Below are 14,561 nucleotides of genomic sequence, written 5' to 3'. Positions count from 1 at the left end.
TGACCCAAAGAAGAAAGGTAACTTAATTATCATTTCTGTCTTCTTACCTGTCGCCAATTATTTCCACAATCAGATGTGATGTACATTTCTTCTTTGTATTCTACCAGTTGAGAGCCCAGGTTACCTGGTTCAAAAGATAATTGTTCAAAGGTTACTGTTGGAGTTTTCATCTTTCTAGCCATTTTAGTTTGGGAAGGCCACATCCATCTTCAGTATTCATACTATATTAGATGTATTTAGACATATTAGTTGTATTCAGACATAATTAGAATTATAGAACATTATTTAGAATTGGAAGGAAACTTAAAAAAGAGAACATGGATATTTAGAGTCATAAAGGAGTTGAAGATACAGAATATTGGAGCTAGAAATGATATTGAAAAAGAATGCTAGAATTGGGAAATTCCTTCAATAGCATCTAGTTAAGTCCCTTAATGTTACAAATAAATAAGTTACCCAGTCAGAGCCAAGACTAGAACCTGGGCCTTGATTCCTAATCTATTTTCTTCCAACCTAGGACTTTTCCTACTATTTGACTTTCTGAACTTCAAAACCCTGTCACTTCTTTTGTTTTTTTAAATTGTTTTATTTATTTAAGGCAATGGGGCTACATGACTTGCCCAAGGTCATACAGTTAAGTAATTATTAAATTTCTAAGGTGGGATTTGAACTCAGATTCCTTCTGACTCTAGGGCTGGTGCTCTATCCACTGTAGCATCTAGGTGACCTTCATGCCCCTTCTTGAAATTTCTCTTAATACCTAGAACCTGGTAACTTGGGATTTCAATTTTCTCACTAGAAAATTCATTCTAGAACCTCCATTTTGAAAAAAAAAAGTCCCTGTTCAGCTCAGCCTGCTTTTCTTCTACTTCAAGACCCATTCTTTACTTTCTGGACTTCCAAATCATTCATCTACACTGGGTACCTTTATTTCACCCTCACCTAATTTTCATTTCTCTTTTGTGTATTATTTTCCCCAATTAGAACATAAATTCCTTGAAATCAGTAATTATTTTTCTTTTTGTTTGTATTTGTAAGAGAGGTTACAGCAATGTCTGGCACAGAATACACACTTGATAGATGCTTATGTCTTTTTATCCTTCATTGGGAAATACAGAATAAAATAAATTCTTATTAGATTTGCATTCTAACAGCTACAAGTGTACAACAAAATTGTAATCCTATTCTGACTCTTAATGCCAATGTTAAAAAGGCCATGAATAGTTATGATTCAATAATCAATCAACATCATTTATTTAACATTTACCAATGTGTTAGGCTCTTCAAAATATGAAACGTTTAGGCAACCTAGTCTGATGTTCACCTTTAACTATCATTTCTAAGTATCTATTCAATTCTAAGAAGCATTTCATCAGTCTCATTTTTATTAAGATGTCATATGGAATGGGCTAGATTTTATTTTCTATTTCTAAGATCCATTTCAAATTTAGCCTTCTGTCTTCCAACTTTCTATATTACCTTCTACCTCTGGTTTGTTTAGGCCAAAGGGAAGCATACCATGATCATTTCCTTTTGGAATAGCGTTTCTTTTTGGAAGGATTTTGACAACATGTATGGCATAGTGGAAGGGAAGCCAGGGCTTAAAATCCTGTCTCTCTGGGCAAGTCATTACACCACTCCTTCTCTAAGAATAGAAAATGAGGAGAGAATGTTGTCTCCATTAGCAGAGGGTGTTTTCCTCACTCTTTGCGAGGAGTTCCCTATCCCAGGGAAATCACAAGGCCAAGACCCTTTCTCCTACTGACAAGTTGAAGAGCTTCCAGAGGAAAGTGTCCAGGATGGTGACAGACTTTGAAACAAGGTATGATTGACTGAATCGGGGTTGCTTAGCATGAAGAAGAAAAGACTTGGGGGGAAGAGAGGAATGACTGTGTGTTTGTGAAGATTTTAAAAAATATACTTTAGGTATCATTTTTTGTTTTTAAATCATCTAAATTTCTTCTTCTCTCAGGGAGTCCACATTAGGCAAAGATTTACAACTATTTGTTAGAGGTTTATCATGTCAATGAGAAAATAGATTTCACTTGTCCTAGAAGGCAGAGTTAGGAGAAATGGGTGGGATTTGCAGAGAAAGATTTAAGACCAATCTAAAAAAAATTATTAATAATTCCCTAAATTGGGGCAGCTAGGTGGCACAGTGGATAAAGCACCGGCCCTGGAGTCAGGAGTACCTGGGTTCAAATCTGATCTCAGATACTTAATAATTACCTAGCTGTGTGGCCTTGGGCAAGCCACTTAACCCCACTGCCTTGCAAAAAACTTAAAAAAAATTCCCTAAATGGAAATTATTGCCATGAGAACTACTGGGTTCCTCAACTGTAAAAATATTTAAATGAAAACAGGAAGACTGCTTCTTAATAATGTGGTAGAGTGTATTCTTGTATTAGTATAAGTTGGTTTAGCTGATGGTTCCCCCCAATCCATGTTATGTGGTTCAGAGGTTTGATAGTTCCATGATTCTACTGGTCACAGAAGTGGTCAATTCAACCACCTTACAAAGATGAGGATCCAATACATGTGAACTGGTATGGAGTCCTATTGTCTAACTTCATATCATACAGCAGCATCTCAGAGTAAAACAAATCAAATGGGAGAATCTGATCCATAGAATGCTGCCATGTAAGCATAATTTCCTGAGGAAACTTACAGTTTGCAATTTCAATTGCCTAGATATCTGTCTTTAAGAGATATCATCTATCTTCTTTGCTTCCAATAGCAAAACTGTCAAGCTAGCAATCACTTCATATGGAAACCGAGAAATAATGGTAAAATTCATACAATACAATTCCAGAATGTCTGTGCAAGAAGGAACTTAGAAATTGAGTCAATCATCTCATCTTACTGCTTAGAGAGGGGTGTGGCCCAACCAAGGTCATACAGAAATTTGGTAGTACTATTTCAGAAATAGAAACTTAAGGGACAAAATTCTTGAGTAATTATTAAATTTGCTTCAAGTCAAAATGTTCTCTATAGGAAATTAGCACTTTACAGGTTAATAGAACCATTGTTTAAATATTTTGAAACATCTATGATTTTATCAGCATTTTTTTTGCTTCAATTGATTTGGAGCCATCATTCCTTAGAAGGCTATTTTCCTAAGTTGCTATGGGAAAATAGATAGACAAACAGAGAGATGATAAACTGATAATTCTGTGACGAACCCTTCACTTAACCAGACTGGCTGACCCTTGGAAGATATATATACATTCTTTCCCAGTTCCATATTTTTAAAGACTTTACGACTTGTGTCCACTGGCAGATAATAAAGAATCACTTCTACTTCAAGATGAGAGCACTGGAGGAGAATTTTAGTAGAGATTCTGATACCATTGAAAGAAAAATTGAGGGCCCTAAAATTTTACAAGAAAATAAAACTATGCAATGGATTTGAGATAACATATGACATACCATTCACCACTACTATGTATAATGATGAAGAATGTATCTCTGTTACCTGAGCCTGAATCTTAATTCCGCTTCATGTTTCCTACACTCCTATAGCTAAGATGAGCAGACATCTAGTTTACCAGTCCTTGGGCTAGAAACCAGGACACTCAAATTATGGTTCTAATTTGGTCACCAGATGAGTAAGGGTAGGTAAGTCACTTCCTCTTGCTGGCCCTTGTCTCCTTATCTGTAAGATAGGAATAATGGGAAAAAGTTTCAACTAGTTCAAGTATTTTATGCTCTTTGCTCTAATCTAAAGTCCATGTCAGTTTTGTCTGGAAGTATATATTCTGTTTTAAAATTTCCTTTAAAATTTAGGTCAAACACTACCCATTTAAAGGATACCAACTACTGGAGCCTCCACTCCCCCATCCCCCAAATTTCTCTTCTTTATTCTGGGTATGCTTATGTGATTATGCTGTGCATGTTGTTTCCCCTATAAAAAGTTAGCACATTGAGGGTAGTGATAGATTTATTTTTTCTTTAAATCCACTGAGTCTAGGACAGTTATCAGACTATGTAGGTGCTCAATAAAGGCTTGTTAAGTGTTTTATTGAAAGAACAGTTCTAACTCTAAAAAAAAAATCTATGTTTTAATTAATATTCTTTCTAGAAATTGTGTCCTATTTTTGAATGAACATTTTATTTTATCATGTATTTTTGTTTTATATTACAATAATCTTGTTGTGAGAGTCATCATAACCACCCCCCAAAAATATGGGAAACCTTAAGAATAGTGAGGGGGGGTGGCTAGGTGGTGCAGTGAATAGAGCACTGGCCCTGGAAACAGGAGGACCTGAGTTCAAATCCGGCCTCAGACACTTAATAATTACCTAGCTGTGTGGCCTTGGGTAAGCCATTTAATCCCATTGCCTTGCAAAAAAAATAAAACCTAAAAAAAAGAATAGTGAGAGAGGAAAAAAAAGTATACATCAGTCTGAGTTCAGATTCCAATGGCTCTGTCTCTGGGATGAGTTGCCTTCCCCACCATAGCCACCAGAGAAATTGCTTCAATATTTTTTCCACAGTTGTTGTCACTAGCTGTATTTACCTCTACTCTATTCCTCCACACTCTCATCTATTCCATTCTCTCTCTCTTTTCATCCTGTCCCTGTTCAGAATTGTGTTGTATCTGAGTACCTTCTCCCATGATCTTCCCTCTCTTCTATCATCTACACCCCCCCATCCCTCCCCCCATTTCCCCTTATCCCATCCCTTTCCTCTCATTTTTCTCTAGGGTAAGATAGATAGATTTCTATACACTATTAAGTGTGTATGTTATTTCCTCTCTGAGCCATTTCTGATGACAATGAAAGCTGACTCATTCCCCCTTGTCTTCCCCCATTCCATTGTAAAAGCTTTTTCTTGACTCATATGAAATATCTTAGTCCTTTCTTCCTGTTTTCTTTTCCTCCCAGTACTTTCCTTTATCACCCACGGACTCCATCTTTTTATTATATTATACCATTATATTCAGCTCCTTCCTGTGCCTTATCTATATATGCTCCTTCTAACTACTCTAATGAATGAGAAGGTTCATATGAGTTTTCAATATCTTCTTACCATGCAGGAATACAAACAGTTCAATATCATCAAGTTCCTCATAATTAGTCCTTCTTTTTCACCCTCTCTATGGTTCACTTGAGACCTGTACTTGGAGATCAAACTTTCTGTTCAGCTCTGGTTGTTTCAATAGGAAAATTTGAAAGTCCCCTGTTTCACTGAAAGTCCAATCTATCTATTCCTCTGAAAAAGGATGTTCAGTTTTTCTGGGTAGTTGATGCTCAGTTGTAAACCAAGATCTTTTGCCTTCCAGAATATCATATTACAAGCCCCTTGAACCCTTATTGTAGACACTGCCAGATCCCGAGTAATCCTGACCATAGAGCCATGGTAGTTGAATTGTTTGTTTCTGGCAGTTTTTAGTATTTTCTCTTTGATTTGGGAGTTTTGGAATTTGGCTATAATATTCCTAGAAGTTTTTCTTTTGGATGTCTTTCAGGAGGTGATAGGTGAATTCCCTCAATTTCTACTTTACCCTCTTCTTCTAGGATCTCAGGGCAATTTTGCTGTATTATTTCTTGAAAAATGAAGTCTAGGCTTTTTTACTGGTCATGACTTTCAGGTAGCCCCAAACTTTTTAAATTATCTCTTCAGGATATGTTTTCAAGGTCAGTTTTTTTCCAATGAGATATTTTTCACATTTTCTTCTAATTCTTTGGTTCTTTTGGTATAGTTTTATTACTTCTTGAGTTCTCGTAAAGTCATCAGCTTCCTTTAGTTCCATTCTACATTTGAAGGAGTTATTTTCCTCAGAGAGCTTTTTTAATCTCATTTTTCAGCTGGCCAATTCTTCTTTTTTAAGGCATTCTTCTCCTCAATTGCCTTTTGTCCACTTGGCCTAAACTGGTTATTAACGTTCTTTTCTTTTTTTTTTTTGTTTTAGGTTTTTTTGCAAGGAAAATGGGGTTAAATGGCTTGCCCAAAGCCACACAGCTAGGTAATTATTAAGTGTCTGAGGCTGGATTTGAACCCAGGTTCTCCTGACTCCAGGGCCAGTGCTTTATCCACTGCGCCACCTAGCCACCCCTTAACGTTATTTTCTTCAATATTTTTTGTATTTCTTTCACCAAGTTGCTGACTTGGTTTTCATGATTTATTTGCATCACTCTCATTTCTCCTCCCAATTTTTACTCTACCTCATTAACTGTTTTTCAAAGTCTTTTTTGAGCTCATCCAATAGCCTGAGCCCATTTTCTATTTCTCTTGGAAGTTTTGGATACAGAAGCTTCAATTTTGTTGTCATCAGAGTATATATTTTGATCTTCCATGGGATCAAAGTAATTTTCTATGGTCATATTCTTCTTTTTTTGTTGTTTGCTCATTTCCTCAGCCTGTGACTGATTTACCATACTTCCAAGGCTTTGGGGGGCAGTGGGGATAACCCACAGGAACCTTAATTCCTCCAAGGTCTTATGAGAGGCTCTGACTGCTCTCTTGTCTGGGTTCAGCCCTTCTGCCCTGGAGCTGTGAGGAGGGTCCATACTTGGCTCTGGTGGTGCTGTGGGGGCCCAGACTGCAACCTGCATCTGAGTGTGGGCAAACAGCTGAGTGCCACCCCAAGGAGAGCAGAAAAACCTTTGCAATCTACCCCAATCCCCTTACCATCTGTGGTCTGAGAGCTCTGGATGTGCTGGGTGGTTCTGACAACTCCCACTGCAGGTTCTCATCGCAGGGCTGCTCTAAGGCCAGACTCTACTCTGCACTCATTCTGATGTGGCAGAGTTCTCTCACCATACCTCCTGGCTGTCCCCAATGATCCCTGGGCTAAGAAGTCTGGAAAGTACTCCCTCTGCCACAGACCCAGGTGCCTGACTATGCTGCATTGCACTGCAGCTGCACCTGCAGCTTTTTCCAATCCTTGGTCCCCTTGCAACAGACCTTTCCTGCAGAACTTCTAAGTTGTCTTGGACTGGCAAATTAAATCACTAAGTCTTTCTGTGGGTTCTGCCTCTCTTAATTTTGGCTAGATTCATAATTTGATGGCTTTTGGAGGTTTTTGGGGAATGAGTTTCCAGGAATTCCTGCCTTCACACCTCCATCTTGGCTCCATCATTGTGTCCTATTTTCTAAGTTCTTTCCCAGCTCTAATATTGAATAATTCTATGAATCTTACCCAAAAGATCATGCATCTCAAGATCAACAATTTTAGAATAAGTCCTTTTTTATATATACTTTATACAATAACTTAACTATCTTTTTGGTAACACACTATTCTGAAAAAAAAAAAAGAACATTGCTCCCTATAGAAATCATCTTATTACTGATTCTCCTCTAGATAAGGGAGTAGCTAGTTTTTTCTTTTGCTTTATTTTTCTATTATTTGACAAAAATTTAACAAAGAACCTGTTGACTAGGGTCAGCTGGGTGTTACAGTGGATAGAGCACCATGGAGTCAGGATGACCTGAGTTCAAATCCAGCCTCAGACACTTAATAATTACCTAGCTATGTGACCTTGTGCAAGTCATTTAACCCCATTGCCCTGCAAAAAATAAAAACCAAAAAGAAAAACAGAACCCATTGACCTCAAACAAATCCAGTGCCAAAGATGGCAAATGGAAGATGAATTTCCTTAGGCAGACATTATCCACCCACTCTAAGTTCTGATCATATTTGACTCTGGGACTTACTATTTTTGCCATTGGCTAAACCATTTTTTCTTTATGATTCTCAGTGTCTGCTTCTAAAAAATAAGTTATACCAGATGATTGCTGAATTTTTCTAATTCTGAAATTCTACATATGGTCTTTTGGGCTGTGATTTTAACAGTTAATATTTGTTTAGGAATGGAAACTTGCAAAGAATTTTAAATCTAGTCTTTCACTTCGTTCCTATAGGAGTCCTGTAAGTAGACAGGGCAGGACTTATTTATCCCGATTTTAGGGATGAAGAGATCTCATAGAGGTTGCCCCTTTAAAACCCAACTCCTGTAAGAAGTTTCTGCTTATCTCATATTTCAGTCTCATATTTCAGTTACAATTTCAGTAACAACCTTTTTCTTTGGAGTTCTCATAGTTCCTTTTTCTTTCATTTCTAAAGTTATAAAAGAGGTGATGTTTGATTCACCAATGTATTTATTTGTGTTAATATTTATTGAAAGCATTTATCCTATTATCAACCACATTGTATACATCTTTCTGTGCTGTTTTATGCCTCAGACAAAGTGATATCTGGGAAAGACCTTAACTTCAAAAGACCAAGGTCTCCCACTGCATCTAGGGCCAGATCCAGTTATCCTGATCTATATCTCACCAACGGACCCAGATGACTTTGGAGGAGACAGTGAAGCTAATAACTTTGCATAACACTCCCTCACTTAAATCCAGCTCATTTGCATGTCATGGCATCACCTCCCTGATGTCATGGTCCTCTTCAAGGATGAAGGACATACAAAAATAACGTTTCCATTAAACTCACTGGGGGAAGGGCACCATCTTATTCAAACTTTAACTAGTGTTCCATATATAGCAGGAGGTCAATAGACACTTGTTATTTTGCACCGTATTGCATTCAATGAAAGATTAACTGCCTACCTTATGTTAAGCGGCACGTAAACTCTGGAGATGCAAAGATATAAATGAAATGCAGAACTATCATATTGTAATATCCTATATTAGAGAGAAACTTGCCCAGAGTCACACATAGTAAGTAGTGCTATAAAATTACAATTCATACTTGATCTTTAGTTCAGTGCTTTAAAAAACAAAATAAAATAAAACAAAAAACCATCCTCTAAGAACTAGTAGAGGAGATAAGAACATACATGATATGATTTAATTTGACTGGTTCAAAAATTTCTCCTTTATTGCCTGTCATGGTGCCTAGAATTCCTTTCAGCTTATGAGATTTTTCAATCATTCCATTGCCCCTACACCCCTTTAAAATGCAAATAGACTGGGGGGGGGGGTAATGCTTTAAATTTTTCTTCTATACTTTCTCAACAATTAATTGACAGATGGGTAAGAGCATGAGGAAAACTGACAAAATGAATTGTGTCTACAGTCTTTCTCCTCTGGCGGTTGAGAGAAGTCTTTGGATCACTTTTTAGAATAATGTTTTAAAATGCATAAAATAAACTACCTAGGATTACAAGGAAAATTAAAATTCAGTGAAAATAAAGATGCATTTTCCCCCCTCAAATTTCATAGATATTCTGAAATCTATTCATGAAGCCCCTTGAGGATCTGGGGACCCTAAGTTAGGAAGCATAGAACTAGAGAAAGGTAAGCTAGATGGCAAAGGTTTAGACAACTGCTACAAGAGGCTTGTCTTGGCAGGAGACCCGAAAACTATCTTCAAATATCTGAAGGATTGTAATGGAGAAGAAGAATTTGACTTTTTCTTTTTTCAGCGTGGCCTCAGAGGAAATATGTAAGACTCTTGATGGAAGTCATGGAGAATTCAATTTCATCTCAGTATAAAGAAGAGCTTCCTACCACTAGGAGCTGTCTAAAAAGTGACTGAGGTTGCTTGGGGAGATGGTGAGTTCCTGTCACTGATGAGGAAGAGACAGCAATGGGCTGGGGGCTCAGCATTTTACTGGGTCACAAGGGCTATGGTTCACTGAGGTGGGAAGAAAAGAAGGATGGCAGGTGTGACAGAAAGAAAAGAATTCCCCAAGGAACACCAGAAGAGCTGCAACTTCTACATTAGAGAAGAAAGAAAAGAGTAAAGTTTCATACTTCATATCCATTTGCTTCCATAGGAATGTAAAGAAAGGGTGTAGGTTTTCTCTGCTCCTCCCTGTCCAACTCCTGGAAAACTGCAGAGGGGGAAGGGCTAATATGAGATTTTTATGTGTCCAGGAGACACATGGAGAGGGAGTCAGGAACCGGTGTATAGGGATAGCAGTAATTGATTAGCTATGTGAGGAAATGGGGGTTGGAGAGGTGGGACAATAGTCCTGATCTCTCCCCAGTAGAATTTGGGAAAGGGGTGTCAGGAAATCTGTGATTAAACTATAAACTGCATATAAACTATAAAGCTGGAGTTAAACTATAAACTGCATTCATATGAAGTTCCATTTTTGAACAGCCATTTAGCCCCTATGACTGTTAAGAAAAGAGCAGTAATTCAATATAGAATAGACTGGAATAGAGGAGAGAAAAGTTGCCCATATAGAAAGTCAGGACATTTGGTTTCAATATCCAGTTCTTCCATTTGCTACCTGTATAATGTTGGAGAAGTTGCTTTATTCTTAGGAGTCACAATTTTCTCATCTCTAGGATGGGAACAATGATTGCTATTCTAGAGTAGTGGCTACATAGCTGTACAGACCTGGTTCAAGATCTGCCTTGGCCACACCATGACCCTTATGACTGTGGGCAAGACATTTCAGCAACACTCTAAGACTATAAGCATCAGAGAAGGTGCTGATTTGAATTGGTAGAGAGATGATAACTATTAAGAAAAGAACAGTAATTCAATATAGAACAGAACAGAATAGAGGAGAGAAAACTGGCCCATATAGAAATCAGGACACCTGAATTGGTAGTGGAGTTTTCTCACCTGGGAGTTCTCTAAAACTTTGAAACCACAAAAGGCTGGTTCCTATCCATCATTTCATTTGTGAGTCTGTTACAAGGTTCAAATTAGATAATGTATGTAAAATGATTTGTAATCATAAAGCTGGATAAAAATAGTTATGATGACTGTTATTATTTTGACCAGACCTGTAATTTTATCTGTGTTTGGAGCTGCTGGTTATGAATTTTCTCCACTAATGCAAGATCAGCATCTTTTACCCTCAACTTAGATTTCTAGAATTGCTCAGGGTCCTGAAAAGTTATACAACTTTCCTAGAATTAACCACTATTTACTATACTCTACTGTTTCTCTATTATTATCTATTATTTTGATTATTATTATTATAATAAATATATTTATACCTTTAAGAGGAAGTAAATCAAAATGATAAGGACTCAGATAATGCAGTTCCCTAAAAACAAGAGAAAAAAGATCTGTGATAAATTGCTCCCAAACTTTCAATACATACATTTTACTATACCAATAGTACATAGTAAATAGTAAATAGTAAATCTATCTAAATAGATAAGCCTATAAGTTGCTGATAAACTGAAAGATGGTTCTTTAGAGAAGAAGAAAGAGAAGCTGATTTCTCAGATTGTCTGACTGCAATAAGAAATACCATTTTGTGGGATACTCGGTCATCTTATTTTGTAATGAGAAACAATATTCTCTAATGAAACTGAAGGTGTCAAAGTAGAGAAAGCCAATGAAGAATTGCCTAGAATCTATAGGAATATAATCTAATATTTGGTGACCTCAATGCAAAAGTGGATTTTAGGGAGGGCAATAATCAGTTGGTTAATCAATAAACATTTATTAAGTACTTACTATTTGTAGGCACTGTGCTAAGAGCTGTAGAAATAAAGACAAATTTAAAAAAAAAATACAGTACCTGCACTGAGGGAACTTACAATCTAATGGGAGAAGAAAATATAAAAAAGAAAGCTGAAAAGATGGGAGGGTTGGGAGGAGGGAGAAAGTACCCAAAGAAGTAAAAGGGAGAAGGCAAAAGAAATCCAAGAGGAAAGCAGCTGGTAGGAAATGGAAGATGGCTGGGTAGTGCTGTGGAGGGAACACTAACTTAGTATCAGGACAACCTGACAATTCAGCTTCAGACACTAGCAATGCAAGTTATTCATCCTCTCTTTGCCTCAGTTTCCTCAACTATAAAAGTAATAACAGCACTCACCTCATAGGGTTGCTGTGAGAATCAAATGAGATTCTATCATATTTACATAGTAGAAGCTATATGAATATTTATTCCCTTTTTCCTCAATATGGGGGGTGGAGTTTGGAGGGAGAAGGTAAGTATAAGAGGACAAATAATATCATTAGAAAGCTATTCAATAGAATTGGGAAGGAAGAGACAAAACTCTCACTCTTTGTGGATGACATTATGGTATACCTAGACAATCCTAAGAAATCATCCAAAAAGCTACTGGAAACAATTAGCTATTTTAGCAGAGTTATAGGATATAAAATAAACTCTCATAAATCCTCAATTTTTCTATATATGACTAGCAAGATACAGCAGGAAGAGCTAGAAAGAGAAATCCCATTCAAAGTAACCTCAGACAATATAAAATAACTGGGAGTCCATTTGCCAAGGCAGACTTAGAAACTTTTTGAAAACAGTTACAAAACACTTCTCACACAAATTAAATCAGATTTAAATACCTGGGCAAACATCAACTATGGATAGGTCGAGCTAATATAATAAAAATGACAATTCTACCAAAATTAAACTACCTGTTTAGTGCCCTATCAATCAAAATGCCAAAAAATTACTTTAATGAGTTAGAAAAAGTTGAAAGTAAATTCATATGGAGAAATAAAAAGGCAAGAATTTCCAGGGATTTAATGAAAAAAGTGCAAAAGAAGGTGGTTTAGCCCTACCTGATCTAAAATTATATTATAAAGCATCAGTCATCAAAACTGTCTATTTTTGACTAAGAAATAGAGTGGTGGATAAGTGGAATAGACTAGGTGCAATAGCAGGAAATGATTATAGTAATCTGCTGTTTGATAAACCCAAAGAGTCCAGCTATTGGGATAAAAACTCTCTCTTTGACAAAAACTGCTGGGAAAATTGGAAGTTAGTATGGAAGAAACTTAGATTAGACCAACACCTCACACCCTATACCAAGATAAGACCCAAATGGGTACAGGATTTAGACATAAAAAAACAATACTATAAGCAAATTAGAAGATCAAGGACTAGTTTACCTGTCGGATATATGGAAAGGGAAGCAGTTTATGACTAAGGAAGAGATGGAGAACATTAAAACAAACTAGATGATTTCGATTACATTAAATTAGAAAGCTTTTGCACAGACAAAACCACTGTAATCAAGATCAAAAGAAATGTAGTAAATTGGGAAACAATCTTTACAACTAATATTTCTGACAAAGGACTCATTTCTAAAATATACAGAAAACTGTCAAAATTTTTTTTTCTAAAAAAAAAGCCATTCCCCAATTGACAAATGGTCAAAGGATATTCAAAGGCAATTTACAGATGAGGAGATCAAAGTAATCCCTAGTCATATGAAAAATGGCTCTAAATCATTAATTATTAGAGAAATGCAAATCAAAGCTTCTCTGAGGTACCACCTCACACTTCTCAGACTGGCCAGTATGACCAGAAAGGATAATGATCATTGTTGGAAGAGTTGTGGGAAATCTGGGACACTATTACATTGTTGGTGGAGCTGTAAACTCATCCAATTTTTCTGGAGAGAAATTTGGAACTATGCCCAAAGGGCAACAAAAATGCGCATGCCCTTTGATTCAGAGATACCACTACTGGGTCTATACCCTGAAGAAATGATTAAAAAGGGTAAAAACATCACTTGTACAAAAATCTCCATAGCAGCCCTGTTTGTGGTGGGAAAGAATTGGAAATCAAGTAAATGTCCTTTAATTGGGGAATAGCTTAGCAAACTGTGAGATATATATATATATATATATATATATATATATATATATATATATATATATATCATGGAACACTATTGTTCTATTAGAAACCAGGAAGGATGGGAATTCAGGGAACCCTGGAGGGATTTGCATGAACTTATGCTGAGTGAGATGAGCAGAACCAGAAAAACACTGTACACCCTAACAGCAACATGTGGGCGATGATCAACCTTGATGGACTCACTCATTCCATCAGTGCAACAATAAGGAGCAATTTGGGGCTGTCTGCAATGGAGAATAGCATCTGTATCCAGAGAAAGAACTATGGAGTTTGAACAAAGACCAAGGACTATTACCTTCAATTTAGGAAAAAAACCTGGTATCTTAATGTCTGATCTTGCTATCTCTTATACTTTATGTTTTTTCCTTAAGGATATGATTTCTCTCTCATCATATCCAATTTGGATCACTGTATACAATGGAAACAATGTAAAGCCTAACAAATTGCCTTCTGTGGGAGTTGGGGGAAGGGAAGTAAAATCAGGGGAAAAATTGTAAAACTCAAAATAAATAAAATCTTAAAATAAAAAAAAGGAAAAAAGAAAGCTATTCAAAAATATTCTGGGATCAACAAATGAAAAAAGCCAAAGGTAAATAAATAACCCAGAAGGTTCCAGCCTACATATCTATCATAACTACATTATTTAGGATAGTCATAATGAATTTCATGAAAAACATAACCATATTGAAATCACCATTTTTGGACTCTACCATTTCAGTACTTGATAAGCCATTCAAGGAACTGGCAATCAAGGATGTATGGAAAAACTCAAAGGAGTATGCAGTATACATAACAAGTCCTAGAGGGGTTGTAATTTGTCATACTAAGAAGCACAGTTACATCATGGGGCATAAGTTAATGGAATTAGACAAATGAATTCAATTCAATATTTATTAAGTATCTTCTATGAGAAAGGTGCTGGGCTAGGGGAGCAAGAGATTAAAAAGCATCAATAGAAACAATCTCTGTCCTTAAAGAATTTACATTTTATTCTGAAATATTAAAGTTTACACTTAAGCTTCA

At 36.4% G+C, this 14,561-nt stretch overlaps 1 protein-coding gene across 3 annotated transcripts in view; it reads right to left on the bottom strand.

The window, feature by feature from the left end:
- SORCS2 (sortilin related VPS10 domain containing receptor 2) overlaps positions 1 to 14,561 on the bottom strand; it is a 1,216,578-nt gene that overhangs the window by 134,276 nt on the left and 1,067,741 nt on the right. For all 3 annotated transcript variants that reach the window (XM_074229834.1, XM_074229835.1, XM_074229836.1), the window contains exon 12: positions 48 to 124. In XM_074229834.1, coding sequence (XP_074085935.1) covers positions 48 to 124 — 77 coding nt within the window. The remainder of the gene's footprint in view (positions 1 to 47; positions 125 to 14,561) is intronic.

Source organism: Macrotis lagotis, chromosome 3 (assembly GCF_037893015.1).
Source record: "Macrotis lagotis isolate mMagLag1 chromosome 3, bilby.v1.9.chrom.fasta, whole genome shotgun sequence".
NCBI lineage: Eukaryota > Metazoa > Chordata > Mammalia > Peramelemorphia > Peramelidae > Macrotis > Macrotis lagotis.
Note: the sequence above shows the minus strand (reverse complement) of the source record. Positions and strands in the feature narration are given on the sequence as shown.